Source organism: Pseudonaja textilis, chromosome 1 (assembly GCF_049901715.1).
Source record: "Pseudonaja textilis isolate UNSWEBS1 chromosome 1, rPseTex1.2, whole genome shotgun sequence".
Classification (NCBI taxonomy): domain Eukaryota; kingdom Metazoa; phylum Chordata; class Lepidosauria; order Squamata; family Elapidae; genus Pseudonaja; species Pseudonaja textilis.
The window spans coordinates 230110077-230131958 of NC_141990.1; the positions used below are offsets into that span (position 1 = coordinate 230110077).

At 36.0% G+C, this 21882-nt stretch overlaps 1 protein-coding gene across 1 annotated transcript in view; it reads left to right on the forward strand.

Annotated features, from left to right (window-relative positions):
* The window catches only part of LOC113440199 (solute carrier family 9 member C1-like), a 97855-nt gene that overhangs the window by 22351 nt on the left and 53622 nt on the right, over positions 1-21882 (forward strand). The window contains exons 5-11 of the mRNA XM_087928612.1: positions 1807-1923; positions 6686-6847; positions 6945-7044; positions 11018-11161; positions 12418-12595; positions 18171-18252; positions 21417-21583. Of these exons, the coding sequence (XP_087784738.1) occupies positions 1807-1923; positions 6686-6847; positions 6945-7044; positions 11018-11161; positions 12418-12595; positions 18171-18252; positions 21417-21583 (950 nt within the window). The remainder of the gene's footprint in view (positions 1-1806; positions 1924-6685; positions 6848-6944; positions 7045-11017; positions 11162-12417; positions 12596-18170; positions 18253-21416; positions 21584-21882) is intronic.

The window sequence follows — 21882 nt, forward strand, 5'->3', positions numbered from 1 at the left end:
CCTATTCATTTTGTTCTTAATAATATTCATATTTCTTTTTTGATGTTACATGTTCTTAATTTGAAGGTCTTTGAACAGCGGAGATACCTCTTTTCATGAGGAGCTATTTCAATAGCTGGAGGGCCATTAGGATTTATCCCATCCACGTCATCGATGCTCCTGCTACTATGATAGTGTCTTTGCTCTTCCTTTGTAGCTTTATTGGTACCTCCCAGCCAGGGGGACACAGTGCTTGGTACCATATTTCCACATTTTTAGTTGATCCATAAAGTTTGTTGGCGGGGAACACTGGAGTAGGTCCCCAGGTCTTTCTTTAGACTAGAGCCATGTTGGTCAGTATAATAGCTTTATATTGTTCTCCCACCATCACCAGTCAGGTATAGTGGGTGGGTGGGTGGAATGCTAAAACAAATATGTCCAAATCACACAGAGGTGGGATCCTACCGACATAACCGGTTCGCTTCACAGACATGCACACCAAATGCGTGCACGTGCACACTACGTGTGCGTGCACATTACTTACAAAGTAACTGCGTCCGGCAACCATTCACCTTCTGATGAGCGGCACTCAGCTGTGCCACACAAACCAGCTGAGGAGGAAAAAGCAGAGACTGAAGGACAGCCTAGAACCTGGGCGGATGGGTGGGCCAAAGAGGTGACCAGAAGATCATTGCAGCAAACTAGTTCGGTGTCAGCTGCTCCTTGGAGCTATCGGTTCTACAGAACCGGGCTGAACCAGTAGCATCCCACCCCTGAAATCACATCTGAAAAAATAATGAATGACTACAGGATTTATAGATTTGATAGAAAGTACATTAGGATTGATTTCAATTTTATAAAGTCATAGAATCCTAGACCTTGAAGGGGCCATTTAATCAATAATCCAAACTTCTGTTCACTACTTACACTACTTACTGTTCACCTCTTACAACAGGGGTGTCAAACTGGATTTCTTGGAGGGCCAGATTAACATTGTAGTTGTCCTCTGCAAGCCAGCTGGGGTGGCAGGAGGAGATGGGATGGACACCTCCTGCAGCACCCTGCAGCCAAAATGGGCCATGGGAGGGGGGCTGCCCATGCCCCCCATGCCCCATTTTTGCTAGCAGAGGCACCATGGGCCAGTCATTTCCTATTTCCAGGCCAGCCCTGCTGGCCAGATCTAAGCACCCCATGGGCTGGATGCGGCCAGTGGGTCTTGAGTTTGACACCCCTGTCTTGGAACATCCACTGAAGAGAAGAGCACTAACTCCTTGGATAATTGATATTCTGGGCAATATTATTTCAGGTACTGTAATATCATATCTTTCCTACCACCTCTCAGTGCTGATAGTTTCCTATCTCTTCAATTTGAGCAACTTGTAGAGTGATTGTTTTACTTTGAATATAATCGAAGAAATCTAGCATCCTTTGCCAATTTCACCTCATTCTGAGCTTGGTCAATTACAGCAATTACCTTTGAGACATGAGAATGCATAATGTAAACTGGTAATGGGATTTATATTGAGAATATCATGATGCTGTTATTTCATCATTGCTTTTTAGATAAAAATTTAAGTGTGGTAATGCCCCCCCCCCCAATTAGATTTCTTGTTAACAAGTAAAGAAACATTGTTAACATTAAAAGTGAATCTTAATTCATTTAAATAGTTGTCATGGGGGGGTGGGGTATGGCTTTTTTATTTTTATTTGGCTTTTATCTTTGTAAGCTGCCCAGAGTCACTGAGAGTGAATTGGGCAGTCATATACATTTTCTTAAATAAACAAATAAATGAATAAATTACATTAATTTTCATATTTTTTTCTTAGGCCTTTCAAAAATAGTTATCAACTTAATTAAAGGTGAATCTTTGTTTAATGATGCAACTACAGTAATTATTTTTGAATTGTATAAGGACCTTATAAATCAGAGCCACCAGGAAGTAGGTATGTGTCTATTTTTATGTAACTTTTTCTTGCATAGAATAATATAGTAATATCATGATTCTCAACAGATCATTTTTAATTATATATTTGCAAGGCCATTTGAATTACAATATTTAGTATTTATTAATCATTGTCATGCTTCCTAATTGAGTGATTAATGATAATCAGTTTGTTATTTCACTGCATTTGTACACTATGAGAAATAATTATTGTATAATAGGGGTCCTCAACCCTTGGGCCATGGCTCGCTACTAGGTCGTGGTCCATTGGGAACTGGGCTGCTGAAGGGTGGGTGAATGGACAAAGCTTCATTTGTGCATTCATGGGATTTAGATTGTGTGTGTGAAACCATTCCCCTGCTACCGAAATCACCAAAGCCATCACCAGTATCACTGGTCTGCAGAACCAAAACAGTTGGAGACTATTGCTCTATAGAATCTGTTACATGTCGTTTGCAGAAAATATGGGTTGTGAAACGCATTTTATTTTATTAGATTTAGATGTTCCCTGACTTCAAAATGAGTCTGAGCACCTAAAAAAAAAAACAGACTAAAGGCAGTGCCATGTAGATAACAAGACAGCATCTGACCATTCAATACAGTTACCAATTCCAGACAAGTGTGGTTCACAAGATTAAAACAAACAAACAAACCCCAAACATAATCCTCTGGCACCCAAGAATACACTGTTAATCCCAGTTACCATCAATAGAAAGAAAACATCTGCCTCCTGGCAAAATCTCCAGAAATGGTCAGATCTTCAGTGCCTTGTGAAAGGCTACCAGGGTTGGGGCCATTCAAATGTTGGGAATGAGGCTACCCAGTCCACAAACCAGATGGTACTATTGAGAAAGCATGACTGGTCCCATAATATGACATTCTTTAATAGAGGAAATCCAAAACTCTTTACCAGATCTGATGGGGTAGGCAGGACCAATAGGAGAAAGATGGTTGTACAAGTAGCCTGGTCATGTGCCATGGAGGTCTTTGTAAGCAATAATCAGTGTCTTGAATTATATCTGGAAGCCTAGTGAGAGGCACTGCAGCTAATGGAGCAACAATGTTTCATGCACATAGTAAGATATGCCCCCAAATCTCCATGCTTCTGCATTCTGAACCAGATGTAGTGTTTGTGTGGTCTCCAAGGGTAGCCCCTGCAGAGTGCGCTACAGTAATCCCAATGAGTGAACATGAGCAAAGCTTTTTAGTAGAGGAATGGACAAAGACATACCTGTAGAAGAGCCCTCCTGACCATGTCTGCTACCTGCTCTTCTACAGGAGCAGTAAGTCCAGTAGCATCCTCAAATTGTTCACCAAATTTAACTGGAGAAGTGCACCTCTGTGCAGAATTTAGGATGGAAAATCCAGGGGGAAGGGAGGGCGGACTTAAAGCTCACAATGGCTATCTTATCAGGATTCAGCTGAAGCCTATTTTCCTACATCTATAATCTTGTAGCCTCCAGTCAGTAAGAAATGACTTTCATAACATCACTTGATTGGGCCAGGAAAAGATGTACTACTGGGTATCATCAGCATATTGATGATACTGCACTTCATACTGACATATAACCTTGGTTTGTAGCTTTAAGCAAATGTTAAATAGGAAGAAGTGGGGATAGGATACAGCTAAGAGGTGCCTGTCCAAACAAGGTCATTGGGTTCAACTCTTCTTTCCTACCAATACTATTCTCTAGAATTGGCCTTGGAAGAAAGGATGAGAGCCACAAAATAGTGCCCCCAACTCCCAGCCCACTGAGTTGGTCCAGAAAGATACAATGACTGATGGTATCAAAAACAACTGAGATCAGGATGGATGTACTACCTGAGCTAGCCAGAGATCATTGACAAGTAAATCAATGTTGTCTTAGTACTATAATCAGGCCTGAATATACATTTTAGGTTAGGGGTAGAGCTTTTCAAAGTCCTTTTGAAAGCTGCCAGGGTTAGAGCCACATAGACCTTATGTTAGCTATTTGATGGCTGGATTATCTTGTATTCAGGAGTTGTACTGTTATATATGTCCATAACATCCATTCTAAAATATTCTAAATATTAATATATGAATATATTTAGGTGTTTTTAAAAAAATAGGTATTAGACATAATTTTTGCTGTAATTTATTTAATAGTCACAATTGAATGATACACTCCTAAAGCTATTCAAATATTTTTGAAATATATACCATATATTTATATATATTCTTCAAAAGACAGTGTTTTCTGGGACTTCCGGTTTGAAGGGCTTCGGTGACAGACAGAAATCCGCGATCACGCACGGTTTCTGTCTGGGCTCGCCGCTGGAGCGCCCCAAGCCGGCTGGTTTCAGGGCTAAGCCACTCCGTAGAGGTGGTGAAGAGGGGGGAGACCGCCAGCAGGGTTGAGGAGAGCCGCATCTCTCCTCCTCAGCTGGCCATTACTCCCTTTCCCAAAGGCGGTTGTAGCGGTGGTCAGAAATGGCCACCTCAAAGGAGAACTCAACCAGAAAAGAATGTACAAGAGGAAGATAAGAAGTGAAAGTTTTGGCTGACCGGGTTAAATTGTAAAAGCAACAACTAAGGTACCCTGGAATTTAAACTTACAAAAAATAACATCGCTCCCAAAGAAGAGTCGGAAGCAGCGAAGGAAAGTGACAAGGGAAAGGTTTGGCTTTTTTTTTCTTCTCTCTCCTTCCCTATACTGACAACTAAGAGACTTAAATAAGAAATTGGAAAAATCCGCTGTGACATCAGTGGGCAATTAAGTTGAAAATAAAACAAAATGCCAAAGGGATAATAAAGATATCTGGACATTAAAATTTTTCTTTTTCATAAGCAGGAAGGGAGAGAAAAAGAATGAGGGCAGGATCTGGAAGAGGGAGGAGACTGCCTGGAATTAAAAAGAATCTACAGTAAACTTCAACAAGACTTCTAAAAGATACATTTTAACTGAAACTTTGCAACTAAATAGTAACCCCAGGAAGAGAAAGTGAAAAAAAGAGCAAAAAAGAAGCAGCTTGCGTGTATTTGGATTATTTGGTTATTTTTGGATTCTTGGTTATTATATTTGAATGACTACAATCAATCAGGTGGTTGTTTAAAAATTTATACAATGGCACCACTTCTGGATGAATTGAAAATGGAACTTAAAAAGTACAAAGAAGATGCACAAGAAGGGAAGGGTTCTTTTGGCTTCGTTTTTCAATTCTTAGAAATTGAGATTTGGAACTATGAGAAACAACAAGAAAAGACTGCAAAACAAGAAGACTGGGACAAAGAAGAAGCCATCTTTAATGAACAAATAATTCTATGTGGGGAAGAAAAAGGAAAGGGGGGAAAGAATGGAGAATTTAAGACTTAAAAAAACAACCAAAGAAAAGAAAAATAATTCGAAAAATAAGTATAATACTGGAAAGCAACAGAAAAGGGGAATACAGAAGAGAGAAATAGAGGTAGAGAGACAAGGGGGTAAAAAGGGGAGAGAGAAGAAGAGGGAAGAAGGAAAGGAAAAGAAGTTACAAAGGACTGGAGCAAGATATAGAGAAACAGGAACTATTTAGAGATAATGAGTGAAAATCTAACTGAAAAGGATTCTGTAAAGGTACATAAGATTGTATTGTTATATTAGTAATAGAAATAACTTTAGAAAATTGGAAACAACGTATGATTAAAATGAGGGATAAAATAGTTAGTGTAATTTAGTGAAATGTTTGTGAATAAAATAAATGAAATAAAATAAATGAGAAAATTGAATTAGGAAGGAACAGGAACATTTTAATTGGTTAATGTTTTATAAAATATAAGTGAAGAGGGGGGGGATTAACTATGGAAAGCTTATACTTGTTCCCATAGAAGTATGATATTTAATTGAAAAGTAATGTTAAAGATGTTAAGACTTTAATGAATATTAATATTAATGATAGAATTGAATTGGAATGGAATGTTGTTTTAATTATATACATTTATATTTTTTTCTTTTTTTAAGAATACAGTGTGTATTTTAAGAATGTGCCAAGCAGAATCTGAATGGAAGTTATGTATTATATTGAATGTTACAACTTTAGGGAAAAGATATAAAGGCGTCATACTCCAATCAGTAACTACAGGAGAAATGTTGTTTAATGAGAAAAGATAATAGATAATTGAAACAGGACAGACAAAAAAATATAAATACAATGATTTGAATTGAGATGAGATAATTAAAATAAAATTGAGAAAATTAAAAGAGGGGAGAAGCTATGCAGAAAATGTAAAATAGTAATAAGATATGGAATAGAATATAAAAATGAGCATGAACCTGAATTTGTGTCTGTACGAAGAAATGTAACCCGGGATTACGCTACTTTCAAAAAAGATTTTTTATTTGTATTTTTTTTCTCTTTGTGAAAACTCAAATAAAATTTACAAGCTAAAAAAAAAGACATATTGTTTTCTAATCTATTCGCTGTTTGAATATTTTTGTTGCCCATTAAAATGTGCCCACATATTTTAGATTTATTGTACGCATATTGTCCTCAGAATGGTTCCAATTACATTTGCATCCTATCTTAGTCATGTTTTAGTTCCATTTGAATCAATGGGTTTAAGTCCATAGTTTTATTTCACTGTAAGATTTTATATTGTTTTAAATAGTATTACTTTGATTTGAGTAAGGCTTTGATATGATTGATCTAGGCAGTATAGGATATAAAATGGGAATATTAAAATTATGATACAGTTAGATATGCATTATTAAATGTAATTTAATGAAGACAATCAAGTTGTAAATAATTATTTTTTCCTTTTATAGTTCAAGAGATTTTTTTAAAACTCTTTTTGAAATTTTTTGCAAGTGCTGCATTTGGATTTTTGAGTTCAAGGCTAGTTCTTTATTGGTTGCAACATATTTTCAATGATGGAATAATTGAAGTAGTTTTAAGCTTCTCCATGGCATACATAATTTTTTTTATTGGTAAGTTCACTATATAATCTTTGTCAAATGCTTAATTTTAAAGCGGACTTGCTTACTTTTATATAATAATGACTTTTCCTCCCCTTTCTATCTTCAGCTGAATGGTTTGGCATGTCTGGAGTTATAGCTCTTTCTATTCTGGGCCTTCTTTTGGATTCGGTATCATTTAGTCCAGGAATGGATATTTTTCTTTATAAGTAAGAGTTTATCTCTTTATCTTAACCACTTTGTAAATATTTAATATCTCATTTACATATGATATAATACAAATTAATGCCATTAAGATGGCTATAGAATGGTATAATGAATTTCCATTCTGCAAATTCTGTATTTATAGTAATGGTATACCAGGTTTTTATAAAATAAATGGTATGAATATTGATAAACTAAAATTATTATAGTTGCGGTCTATAGAATTTACATTTTGCTCAGAAGAAATCTCATGAAAATGGGCTTGAGTTTGAGAGTCAGACTGAAGAAAATTATTTGTATGCCATCTAAACTGCTGCTCATTGACTGCTGTGGCCAAGCTAGTTGAAGTGGTCTCAGGCACAATGGTGGAGGTATAAATCTTGAGGCTGTTTTGAATTACCCTCTTTGGATATCATGCTCCAATGAAAATCATGAGAGTGACCTCAGTGCATTCTTTTCCTAATATCGGCTGTGCAACATCAACTGTGATCTGGTCTTTTCCCCTGGATGCTAGGTGAATGGTCTGAAAATAGGGGAAATTGAAATACTGCTACAATTGTAATTAGAATGCTTCCTAGTAAAGAATGATCTGAGTTCAGTGGTGATGAATTTCCAGACTAATAGGCTACATTCTAATTATTTGGTATCTAGAGGCAACTGTGACTGGCAACTTCAGAGATGAAATTGGTCTGCTCTGTGGTACACTTCTTGGGAGTTCACAGACTACTGAGCAGGAATTGATTTGCATTCTTGTATTTGTAACTGAACTAATTTTTAATTGGATCATGTCATTGGAATTCTGAAAACGTAGCTTCTGACTGATTCTTCATCCAGATGAAATTATAATTGGTCCAATTTGAAGAAGCTCCAGAGGAGAAATTTTTTTGATTGGTCTTTCTTTGAAATATACTGTTGTTTATTGTTTTTCAGGTGAGATTGCTAAAGATTTTTAAGTGTTAATTAAGACTATTTTATTCTGGTGTGATATAAAGCTGGAAATCACGCTTTGTTAACCTTCAGACTCTCTTCTTATAAAAATTACTGTGTTTATAAATCTCAATAGTTTCTCTATGGAACTGCATGATAATTTGACATGATTGGTAGTACTCATATGTCTTTAAACTGATTTTTCTGCCCATTAGGTAGCAGTAAGTGTTCAACTATTGTGGTTTTTTTCAAATTTTTCTAGCCGACAATATTTTTCATGTTCTTTTAGATGAATTAATACTATGTTTTATAGTTCCAATATATATCTGTCCAAGCTGCTAAGTATGCAATAAATTCCTGATGATAGAAGTGGACTTCTGCCAGCATAGGTGACTGAATCCTTTCTTGGATATTTCTTGTTCATTTGTAAAGAAAGTGTATTTCTTTAGTTCTTCTAAATTTTTCTTTAATGGTTTAATAAGCCCACTACAGCAATACTTCCACTTATTTCTGCGGTGTACAAGTTACCCTCATTATGTCACTTGTATGTCAATCTAGACTTTACACTGGAGACCATATTAAACCTGCCAGCATTGGCCAGAGTTTGCTTGAAGTCCATTGTTTCTTACTCCCCATATCCCCACCACCCCCATTTGCAGAAAATCCCTTTCTAGCTATTCATGTGTGATCGTAATAGCTTGTCATTCACTATACCATTTACTATATCATTCCAATTGGTAGCAAAACCATTTTCTCATCCTTTTGCAAACTGCGCCTGGATTCCATCATCCTTGCTGCTAGTCAACTGTCTGTTTTGTTTTGAAGGATTATAAATTCTTTCTTCTTCTCTGAGATACAAATTCACTTGATTAATCTATCCTCACCCAAGGATGATGAACTGAATTTGTGGATTCATAGACTTCAATCATTTTGCATAGTATCTGGCAATAATTCTACATAAACTTTTTATAATCTCTCATTATTGAGTTGATATGCCCAACTATCTTATGGCAGATCCAATAATCTAACTGATCACATCCAGTTCTGTCTTTCCAGTTTGCATTCTAATCCTGCTTACTATAGTTGATGAAAAAAGTTTCACAAAAATATTATTTTTCCTTCTAATTTTTGAATGCTTAAAAACTCTGTATTGGGTTTATGGGAAGACTATTGAATTTTCATTATAGCCATCCTGCTCCAAATTTTCTCACTATGATGATGATAGCAGAAGTCAATATCTATAATTCAAATCAGTATTGATATATGGAAGACTGGGACTCAGTTTATAACAGGAGCAAATGGTAAAATCATACATTAACAAATGTTCTGGGCCCTGGAATGAATCTTCAGTCCCCTAACATCTTTGGCATCTGTGCAGACACTGCATTTAGCTGTGCTGTGCTTCCATTTCTTGTTATGAATCTTCCATATCATCAGTAAGTATAACTTAGTAATCATGCATGTTTGTGACATATAGTGATCAGTGAGAGATAGGTTATTTATATATAACTGTGATTTATTGGCTAATCATCTATGCATTCACCCAACTCTGGTGACTGTATTTGGATTGAAGGTCAGGACACATTTTGGGGGCCAGATTCCACCCTTCCTCTGCTTCCACAGTCATGGCTGGTACATCATTAGTACATCTCTCCACTAGCGGGAGATCACTGATAACCTATTGCGCAGGTTACCCAGGCCTTGCCCCCACCTCTCACCCTAGGATCTTGGCTGAAGCTTGGACCTGGCAATTTGCCACCAACCAGCCTGTCCATTCTTAGCTCAGGAGCCATACAAATGGTGATGAGCCAGTTTGACCTGCAAGATGTAGTTTGTTAACTCTTAAAGTAGGTACATAGCGACTGTATTCTGAAACATTGCTATTAATGAAGAAAATGCAAATGCAGTGTTGGTGCCCAAGAGAAAGTATTACAGGCTTCCTAAAAAATAAATTGTAGAATATTTCAAAGTTTGCTCTGTGCAGATGCAGAGACTGATATATAAATACAATCACTGAGAGAGGACAAAGTTACAGGTAAGCAAACTGTTTCTTTATAAGCCCCCATATTATAAAATCTATAGTTTTCTCAAGAACTGAAATGAACAGAAAAAATTTCAAATGTCATGTTATGTGGCCATTATTTCTGTATTGAAGTGGTACAGAATTATATATTTTGTGTTTTGATTTAATTTCAGGGAGGAAAGAAACAATTTATACTCTATATTTTATATTAAATTTTGTCTAGTAGTTAAGATGCTGGCCTAGGAACCAGGAAACCAGTTCTAGTCCAGCCTTAGGTTTGAAAAACTGGCTAGGTGACTTTGAGTCAATTGCGCTCTCTCAGCCCAACCCACCTTACAGGGATGTTGGTGTGGGGAAATTAGGAGGAATAAACAGTATTAGCAATGTTTGCCATCTTGAGCTATTTATAAACAATTATATACATGGGATAAAAATCATATCAATAAATAATCCCCTTATCACATTAGTAAATATGTTTTGAAATGTTGAAGTGATATTAAAATGTTTTTATTGGTAGTGTCAATGATTGTCTAGATAGTCTAGATTAAAACAGATTGAAATTGGTTAAATTTTGCTCATCTAATGTTACTTTTTAAAAATGATGATGATGTCATCTATTTGGTCGAGTTTGACTCTTGATGATTCAATAGCCAGGTCTTTGCACATCTTCTGATCTTGCCCTATTTCTTTGAGCTTTTCTGTGCTCTGGCTAGTGTCAGCTTTGAGTGTCCAGTCACCGTGTTCTTTGATGGCCTGGTTTCCTTTAAAAAAAATATTTTTAAAAAATATTTCCAGTCTAAAATTATCTCAAGTGGGCTAACATTTATTACTAACTAAAAGTTAGTGATATAATAAAGTGCATTTTATTATGTATAAAATAAAAATGTTTATGGTAGATTTACTTTTGTTCAATAGTGAGAAATATAATTTAGCTTATGTTATACTAGTAAATGATAAATAATTGCAATATTTGTTTTCTCATTGACATATTTTAATGTCTCGCTTAATCTGCTTTTTTTTTAAAACAGATTTTGGTCCATGCTGACATTTTTGGCTCACATTATTATATATCTTATAATAGGAATTGTGATAGCTCAAAAAACATTTCCAAATATAAATTCTCGTGCTTTTTTTTACATTGTGACAGTCTACCTTTCACTGAATCTTGTAAGGTAAATACGTTTTTACTTTTTTGGAAATTGACTAACATTGCCTATCAGATTATATCAGTTAAATCATATTTTTAAATTGCTGTCTTCTAAACATTTAGCTGGAAGTAAGCCACAATCAAGCATGCATGCATGCGTACTCATGCACAAACACACAGACAGAATAATAAAATTCTTAGTGCTACAGTTATTGTCACCGAACTGTGAGATGAGTGGCATATAAATTTGGTAAGCAAACAAACAAATAAGCTGTCAAAAATCTTTGATCCATGCATTGTAGTTTATTTTAGCATGGAAACCCTTGGTGTAAATTGCTCTCTTTGGCTGAATAGCTCTGCGATAGCTCTGTCACTGAACATGCATGTATATCGCTTATTCTAATTATTTCCTAATGAGTTGCATTGTAATCAAGCTATAGAAGAACTGTTTCACATTAAATTTTTGCTGTTGAATGTAGAAAGTATTTCCCTTCTTCCATAATGGTTGAAATGAATTATGTCAGTGGTTTTTTTCCCAAACAATTTATTTTGAATTATGTCAGTGTTTTAAGTGCTGCATATACCATGCCCATGGGGAACAAAGCTTTATGAAAAACTCAAAAACTTCCACATTTTTGACATTGTGTGTGTGTGTGTGTGTGTGTGTGTGTGTGTGTTTTAACTTAAAAAACAACCTGCAATTCAGAGTCATCTTTGGCCTGGACATTGTAAGCTCAGTAAATTACAGTATAACATAAAACCAATCATAGTGATCTTAATCAACATGAGAGTATTAAGATTTTGTAACACCTGCTATGTTTTGGGGAAAAACATGTATAGAAAGTATTTGAATAATACATTGGAAATCCAGTGTAGCATAATGGTTAAATTGCTTAATTTGAGGTGGAGAAACTCAGGGTTTTCCCATTAGGTACACAATTAAGTATCCATTTATAGTGGAGTTCACTGCATAATTTGAGCCAATTACTTTTTCTCAGATTAATTAGCCTTACAGGTTTATGCTTATAAAATAAGGGAAAACTCCCATGTATGTTGTTTAGGGCTTCTAGAGAAAAGATAGTGTTTATACGAAAGAAAAAATAACATGATATATTTTTGTTTAATAATAAACTTTTATATTGATTGATAAATGCAGTCTTTTATTTTATAGATAATAATGATTAAATATTTGTTTAATAAATTATAATTTTTTATTATGATATAAAATTTCACTAATATTTTAAATATAATTTTGTGAATTTTTACATTTTATTTACTTAGGTTTTTAGTTATTTTGACATTGAGTCCTTTTTTGAGTCGACTTGGCTATGGATTTAATTGGCGTTGGGGAGCTATTATTGTTTGGAGTGGAATGAGAGGCACTTTTACCTTGAACATGGCTCTTCAAATTAGCCAGACAGAGAGTGAGACTCCAGCTGAGGCTAGCATTAAGAACCAGGTAAAAATAAATTAGTATCTTGAAAATCAACATTTCTAATAAATTTATATAAGAAATTAAACCTATGGAAATCTTTTTAGCAAAATGTCCTCTGGATTTGCTTTTTAAAGCCTTGAAGTGAAGGCATACTAGCATATTGGATATTGTAATTCAAATATAGTTCATTTTGACTTATAAAAAAATGTGGTGCACATATATTAAAAATATAACATGGGTATACAGGTAGCTCTCAATTTATGACCATTCATTTAGTGACAATTTGAACTTATGACTATTGCAGCATCCCTGTGGTTGTAATTGTGAGTCAGGCACTTGGCAACCATCACACATTTATAGTGTGTGCAGTGTCCTCCGACCACGTGAATATCAATTGTGACCTTTCCAGCTAGCTTCCAACAAAGTCAATGGGGAAGTGGGCAGGGAAAGTCTCAAGTCACCATCATGTGATGTCTCACTTAATAACTGTGATGATTAACTTAATGATCTCAGCAAAAAGGTAATAAAATACAACCAAAAATAACCAGCAAACCACAGCCACAAACAATTACTACCCCATCAAATAATTCCACAAATGATATCCCCTTACTCATCAGAGACATCATGGAGCGTGATCAGAAACGTCCAAATGCCATCTTATTTGGTATTGAAGACACCAAGGAATCAGATGACATCGCAAATATAGTTCGCAATATAATAAGCAACTCAAATACAACAAACATCTCTCTTGAAGATATCATTGAAATAACTAGAGATGGTCCTGAGTTCAATACAATGACGGCTCTGTGGCCCTAAGATTTTGTAGAGCTATTTGCAAAAATGAGTACAGCAAACATATATTCATTCATACAATAAATGCCATTGTAAAAACCAATCCCAACCATAAAAAAACTTCACTCAAGACCAGACTTATCCATACTGCAAAGAATCTGCTCCCATGAACTCCACACAGAACTCAAACAATGTCTAGACAATAGAGAAAAGGACCTGTACATTGACTACTGTGCTGATTGCATCAAAAGAAAGTCACACAACCTGCAACTCCACATCCAACCCTACCTCATCCAATCCACCATCACTCAAAACTAGGCATGCACACCCCTAATTACCTCTATTCTAACTACAACTGGCCTTAAATGCAATCTACTCAATGCAAGAAGCCTTGTAAATAAAATACCTGAATTTCTCCTCTTACTAAATACGGCTAAATTCGACATCATATTTGTCTGTGAAACATGGCTCAATGCATCTCTCCCTAACTCCATTACCACAGTAAGAGATTATCATGTTTACCGATCAGATCATGAAATCCGTAGAGGAGGTGGTGTTGCTATCTTCTATAAAAAGTCCCTACATCTAAAAAACATCCAAGTTACCCAGGAGCTTGCTCTTCCTGAGACCATTGTCCGTGAACTGCCCTTAAATATCACATTTCGGTTCTTACTATGTTACAGAGCCCCTGATTATGATATTGAACATGTAAACAAGTTAAATTCACTACTAATATAGGCAAGATCCTGCCCCCACATCTTTATCTTTTTGGTGACCTCAATCTACCTCATATTAACTGGACCCTAAACGAATGTAAAACTGAACCCATACATGCAACCTTCTACAATGCTGTAACAAATCTGGGACTGGAACAACTAGTAACCAACAATACTAGGCTTAACAACTGCCTCGATTTCATCTTCTGCAATAGCTTGAATTCAATTTATGGAATACAAATTAAAGAACTCTTTTCCAACAGTGACCACAACATGATTGACTTTTGTCTCAACATATGTCTACACAAAAATAATCATAACAACAGGATCCCCCATTATAACTTCAAAAAAGGCAACTATGATCTTATAGACAACAATCTCATCTCTTGATTGGCAATTTCTATTCACTGGATGCAATACTGTTGAAGAGCATTACAACATATTTTTACTTGAAGTCAAAAGAGTAATTAAACTATATGTACCAATAACAACTCCCAAAACCAGAAAAAAACAAATTACCCATAAGAATAAGGAAGCTTCAATCCAAAAAGAAATCACTTTGGCGGAAAAACAAATCTGGTCACATTGCCAACTTCAAAAGCTGATACAAAAATTTACGCCACCAGATAAAGACTGAATGCACCAATTATCACATTAAACAAGAGGAAAACCTTCTATGCACCAATTCCACTCGTGCTTTATACAATTTTGTAAACAACAAACTAAAAGACTCAAAGTCCATCTCACCCCTGAAAGGACCTAATGGTAAAGACTGCAACAATGACATCATTAAAGCCAACCTCTTTAACACATTCTTTGGCTCAGTATTTGTAAACAGCAATGGATCATGCCCAGTATTTTCTAGTCGAACCACAGACAACTACAATGATCTAATACATATCGATTTTACAGAAGACAATGTTGAAAAAGCACTACACAATCTAAAACCATATCTATCTATTGGACCGGACAGAATTTGTGCCTACTTCTTTAAAAAGCTATCCACTGCCATAGCAGAACCTCTAAGCATAATCTTTGAAAAATCTTTCAGGACCAGCTCCTTGCCAAACCTATGGTCACAAGCCACGGTCATCCCCATCTTCAAAAAGGGAGACCCCAGCCTAGTTGAAAATTACAGACCAATCTCTTTATGCTGCGTCACCTGTAAAGTCATGGAATCAATTATTAACCAATCCATTATCCTCCACTTAGGAACCTACTCTCTAACAAACAATTTGGTTTCAGGAAAAAAACTATCCTGTAATCTGCAACTCTTACACTGCAAAAACATATGGACTACACAACTTGATCAGGGCAAAGCAATAGGCGCAATCTACATAGACTTCTGTAAAGCCTTTGATTCAGTGGTACACGACAAACTAGTCCTAAAACTAAAATCTTATGGTATCTGGACACCTGCATAACTGGATAGAAGTATTCCTGTCAAACAGACAACAAATGGTCAAAATTGGGAGCGTCCTATCAAATTCTGTACCTCTTAACAGTGGTGTCCCCCAAGGCAGTGTTCTAGGACCAACTCTATTCATACTCTACATAAATGTCCTCTGTGATCATATTAAGAGCAACTGTGTTCTCTTCGCTGATGATGTAAAGCTATTCACCACAGACAATAGTGCTACCCTTCAAAAAGGCCTTGACTATGTATCAGAATGGTCAAACAAATGACAACTTCAAATCTCAACAGATAAATCCTCTGTCTTACATATTGGCAAAACAAAACAAAACAGAAAATAAAATACAAGCTGAATAGTCAAGACCTTGTTGATGATCCAAACTCTGTCAAGGACCTTGGAGTACTCATATTTAATGATCTAAGTACTAGAACCCACTGTAACTACATAGCCAAAAAGGCATTAAGAGTTGTTAACCTAATCCTACATAGCTTTTTCTCTGGTAATATCACACTACTAACTAGAGCATACAGAACATTTGTTTAAAGTGATATTAACATGATCAAAAGAATATCTTATTTTTTATTTTATTTATTACTTTTATTAGTCACCCATTTTACCACAGGGTAACTCTAGGCAAATTACAATATTAAAAAGATAAACTATATAAATAAAATACTACAGAAATATAAGAATACAAAATACAATAGCTAAAAGATGTGGGGGAGGAGAATGAAGAGATGGGATTAGATATTTATCAACCACCCCGAACATGAAGACCCTTTTTTGGACCCCCAAGCCAACTGGCAGAGCCAGGTCTCTAGGCTCTTGTGGAATGACACAAGGGTTAGAGCAGACCTCACTCTGGGGAGCAAAATGCTCCACAGGGCAGGCGCAATGGCAGAGAAGGCTCTCCTGGATCCTGTCACTGGAATACCCTGCTGATGGAGCCCACAATATGACCCCTTAGCTGGCATGAGTAACCTGGACCCATGCCATGAAGGGCTTTAAAGGTGATTACCAACATCTAATTGTTTTGATACTGATGTACACAGACATTTATTTATCAAACTTGTATGCCACCGTCTTACCCAAGGTGACTCTTTTATGTTACTCAGCCTACTGATTCTAGTGGCTTAATACAATATAATACCAAAAAATCAGTAGTTTGAAATTTAATCCTGCAGTTTGCTATTTTATTTTTATACAGTTTACACTATTTTATAGTTTTGAGGTTTGCTTTGTGCGCTTTTATTATTTGATTGGTGGTGGGTTAATCCTATTATGTCCTAAAAATCATGTTCTGTCCTTCTTAATCCCCTCAGCTGGAGCTGAAAGTGTTTTGTTTATGAATAGATTGGTCTGGATTTCTTAATGGACACAAAATATCCATCTCTAAAGACTGCTGGAGGCTGTTGGGGCTGCTTTCTGCCTTTGTTAAAGTTTCTTCTCCATTTCTCCTTTGGGGAAATGTAATATTCTGCCTCTTTTAATATTCCCCAAATTATTTCATTCTCTAGGAGGCTTCCCACGATATACTAGAATTTTATCATGAGAAATGGAAAATAAAATCAAAAGAAGAATTAATGGCAGAAGGATATGTCAATGGTTGTCATATTTACAATTTTTAGAAAAACGTAGACAAAATTTATGGTTTTGAACATTGTAAAACTAAGTCTGAGTGAAATAGAATTACATGTTCAAATGAACATACAGTATAATTGCTAAAATATATAAACTTTTGCTAAAATTTGCAATAGAAGATTCAATCAAACAATGTATGATAAGGAGGCTAACAATTTTAGTTATAATATTCAGATGGAATAATGGGAAAGCATGATCTCTGAAGGAGATATAAGGTTAAAAAATATAAACAAACAAACAAATATTTTCTTATAGGTGTTAGCTAATTCATCCAAAACATAATAAAATAAAATTCTGGAAGATCAGGGAAAAGCAGTATTTTAACTATTTTCCTGTCTATTAATATTCAAATATAATTAAAATGAAACTAATGAGGTTCTGCTTCAAGATAGTAATCAGTCTCTTGTGCTCTAGAACTGATGGTTTGATTGTTTTTGAGTTCGTTAACATCTCTAAACAAATAATTTGAAGGTTGTTTTTTTTTCTTTTTCAGGGTCCAACTTTTACAGTTACATTTTACCACTAGAAAGACACTGTTTTAGCTTTTCTAGTTTTTGTTGTGATATCAATATATTTCCTTTCTGATCTTGTTTAATTATGTCATTGCACAGCTTTTATTGCAATTATTTTCTAATTCTCTCATTATAATTTCAAGTGCAATAGATCTGGAGACAAATGCATCCTAGTTCAACTCCCTGTTTCTTAAAAGTCAGTTCTTATAGTAAATTAGTGTTGATTGTAAAGTTTTTTGTTAAAATATTGGTGTGAACAATTAGTGGCAGTGCAGGGGTAGGTGGAGAACCTAAATGAACTCCTTTTGTTTTTCAGCTCCTTTTTTTATGGGGACCAAACAAAATTCAGAATCCAGGACTATATTAGCATAGTTGGTTATGTTTAATTTTGTTTTATCAGCTTATTAGGTGAAATTGTACTATATGTATCTATTCTTTCTACTTTGCCTTGCTCCCTTAAAATATGGTATCATAAATGTATGAACATTTTATGAAGTTGTTAATATTTTTTTTTGTGTTTCAGATATTAATGCATGCTGGAACAGCATCACTGTTAACCTTGATTATTAATTCAACCACTGTGAAGACGCTGGTTGTAACCTTAGGTGACACCTTAAACATACCATTAAAAAAACAACAACTTGTTTTTCTATTCAGTTTCTAACAGGTAGACTGTGTACATTTTCCTGGAAATATTTGCTACTGAATGCAGTTGGACATGTCTCAGTTAGTATGTCTGGGATTATGCCATTAATGTATTGAGAATACTTGCATATATATCAAATGCAAATTTGAGGAAAATGTATTAACTTGTCAATATAGCCAATTTTTAGTTAAATAAGAAAATTATATATAAAATGCATCTACTTTCCAGTAATTTGAATTGGAATCCTTTAATAAAGTTTTTAAGGATAAGAATTTTAACTTCAGATTTACACAGAATTTCAAATCAAATTTAACTGAAGCTGTGCATATGCAAACACATTTCTACATATGAATGCACAATAAGTATGCTATAAATTTATATTATATCTATTTTAACCATATTCAATTTTTATACTCTTGTCAAATCCAAAACATTCTTTACACAATGTATGTACATAATATCTTTATATTCTAAATTGTAATTCACAGTCCAAATATCAATTTTTCGGAGTCTTTTTCTCTGGAGGTTGTTACTTGGAATGCTGACAACATCTTCATTATGTTTAATTTATTTGAAATACAACAAGATGTCAATTCCCTACAGAGACTGACTTTGGCTTCTCCCATCTAACTTCTGAACAGATACAAGAGTGAATTGTAACTAACTAACGTTTAAAATTGAGTATTAAAATAACTTGTAGTTGGTGTTAATATGGTACTTACAGGACACACAAAACGGCCAAAGTCAGCAAAGAAGAGAATATGATGCCAAAGGAACAAAAATTTTAGGAAAGAAGTAGAATAGGGCAGGGAGTTAAGAAAGTAGCAGGAGAAAGTGAAAGAAAGCATGGTGAGGAGGCAAAGAATCCTTTAGGACAGGGGTCGCCAGCCTTTTGGACTTCAGGGACCACCAAACTCATATAATTTTTTTAAAAAAGATAATATATTTAATATAATTTTTTATTTTTTATATTAAACATAAACATAAATGGGAATTGTGGGGCAGAGTGAATGAAGGGAAAGGAAGGGCTCCTCTCATCCTTTGAGTTTGGGGGGATCCAAAGTCCTGGTGTTTTGTCTTTGTTAAGAGTAATATGTAACTAGTATTTTTTCCCTATATTTTCACATTTATGAAAGTTTGTCAGCAAGCACGAAATACCCATTTCCACTCCGTTTTCATTCCAGTCATTACAAGACAAACGTTTGAATGCACAGTACTATCTAACATTTTCCTGATATAGGTCACTCTGTAGCAGTCAAGCCATGCAAATTCCACCTCCCTCCCGTGAATTTAGTTCCCCAGCAGCAATGGATCGCTCCCTTCTCTCTCTCTCTCTCTCCCTTCCTTCCTGCCACCCCACCCCCCCCAGGCTGGAAAGAAAAGACAGAGAGACATGCAACCCCCCCGTGAATTTAATTCCCCAGCAGTGATGGATCGCTCTCTCTCTCTTTCTCTCTCTCTCTCACACACACACACACCCTCACACCCTCTCCAAGTCAGCCTCATTCCTAGTGTGCTTTGAGCTCTGTTCTTAGAGGAGGAGGGAGGGAGATCGATCTAACCTGAGGGCTGGTGATTTTTTTTATCTTTCTTCCTCACCCCACCCTCCAAGGCAGCCCCATTCCTAGCCTGCTTTGAGTTCCGTTCTCAGGCTGCACACAAGGAAAGCAACATAAGCCTTTCTTTCTCTCCCCGAAACTCCTCCAGAAATGAGTCTTTGCAGCCTCTTGGAGCAGGATGCCTTGCAGGGTCCCAAAGACTCATTTGTGGCAGAGTTTGGGGGATAGAAAGACTTTTGCTACTTTCCTTGCGTGCAGCCAAAAGCAGAAGATGAAAGAAGCGGAAAGAAGCAACCTGGTGGCCAGGCAAGTTCCCCCCTCCCCTCTTTCCCCCGTCCCCTCACTACCTCGTGGTGTTCCTAATGCAAGCCTTGTGTTCCTGGGCCATGTGGGTGGCACAACCTTGTGTTCCCCCGCAGCCTGGAATAATTGCTTTGGGGGGTGCTTTGGGGTGGCATTCCTAGCCTGGGGAGGGAGATTGATCTAACCTGAGGGCTGGTGATTTTTCTTTCTCTCCCTCACACTCCCCCACCCCTTCCAAGGCAGCCCCATTCCTAGCCTGCTTTGAGTTCTGTTCTAAGGCTGCATGCAAGGAAAGCAGCAAAAGTCTTTCTATCCCCCAAACTCTGCCAGAAATGAGTCTTTGGGACCCTGCAAGGCATCCTGCTCCAAGAGGCTGCAAAGACTAATTTCTAGCAGAGTTTGGGGGATAGAAAGAAAGACTTTTGCTGCTTTCCTTGTGTGCAACCAAAAACAGAAGACGAAAGAAGCAACCCGGTGGCCAGGCATGTTCCCCCCTCCCCCTTTCCCTCCCTCCCCCCACTACCTGGTGTTGTTCACAGTGCAAGCGACACAAGCCTTGTGTTCCCGGGCCATGTGGGCGGCAAAGCCTTGTGTTCCCCCTCAGCCTGGATTAATTGCTTTGGGGTGGCATTTCTCTGCGGACCACCAAAATTTTCTCACGGACCACCAGTGGGACACGGTCCACCGGTTGGCGACCGCTGCTTTGGGAAGCATAAGTCGTGATAATGAGGAGATTGTACATAACCTCAGGGAGAAATTGTAGGGAAACTTCAAGAAAAATAGTAAGACATTGAATACAGAGAGTAAGTGATATGGACTGAGAAGCAATGTAAAGGCAAAGAGAGAAACAGGAGAAAAAAGTGGGAAATGTGGCAGAGGTTAATGGGTGGAAATAGAGTTAGCAATTGAAGTCAATGCCTCTCTTAAAATTGAATGTAAAGTTTCATTAAAGTTGAGCTAGTTTTTTTTAAAAAAAATTTATAGGCTACCCAATCTCCAAACAATTTACAATTTAAAAAATCCAATGGATTAAAAATACAATTAACCTAGAAGAGCAAAATACAAAAATAAACCAAAACAGATTGAAACCAAAACAAAACCTCTGCAGTCATCCTGTCCCAAGGCCTAAGAACAACCGGGTCTTCAATAATTTCCTGGTAGTGAGAGTCACATGATTTATTTATAGATTGTCATTCATAAACTCATTGATGCTTACATATTTCATACACATTTTACAACAACCTTTTTTTTCTTATTACAGGGCTTTGTAATATTACTCTTCCAAAGCGTATGGCAATGTTTAATGCTATTCAACGTATTAGAAAAATGGAGGCCAACACTTTTGCAATGCTAAAACTTGATAGATTTTTGGCTGATGCAAACTGGGCAATGGCAGAAAAAGCAATCAAAATAGATTATCCTTATAGAGTAAGTAATACAAATGTTAAATAAAAATATAGTTTAGAAAACACATAAATTAATATGGTATTTACATATTTGCTATGACTAAATAGCAAGAAGAAATCAGCTTTCATCATACAATTGAATTGGTCATTATTCAGCTTGCAGTGAGGTTTGAATTTGCAAATAAGCCCAGATAGATATGCAGAAAGGATAAAGGCTGCTTTGGAATTGATAGTATAATTGTAAGTAAAGAAAAAGATGTAGGGAGGAACTATATGGAGTGATTGACTGAATATTTTAACATCATTATCATTGTTTTAGTT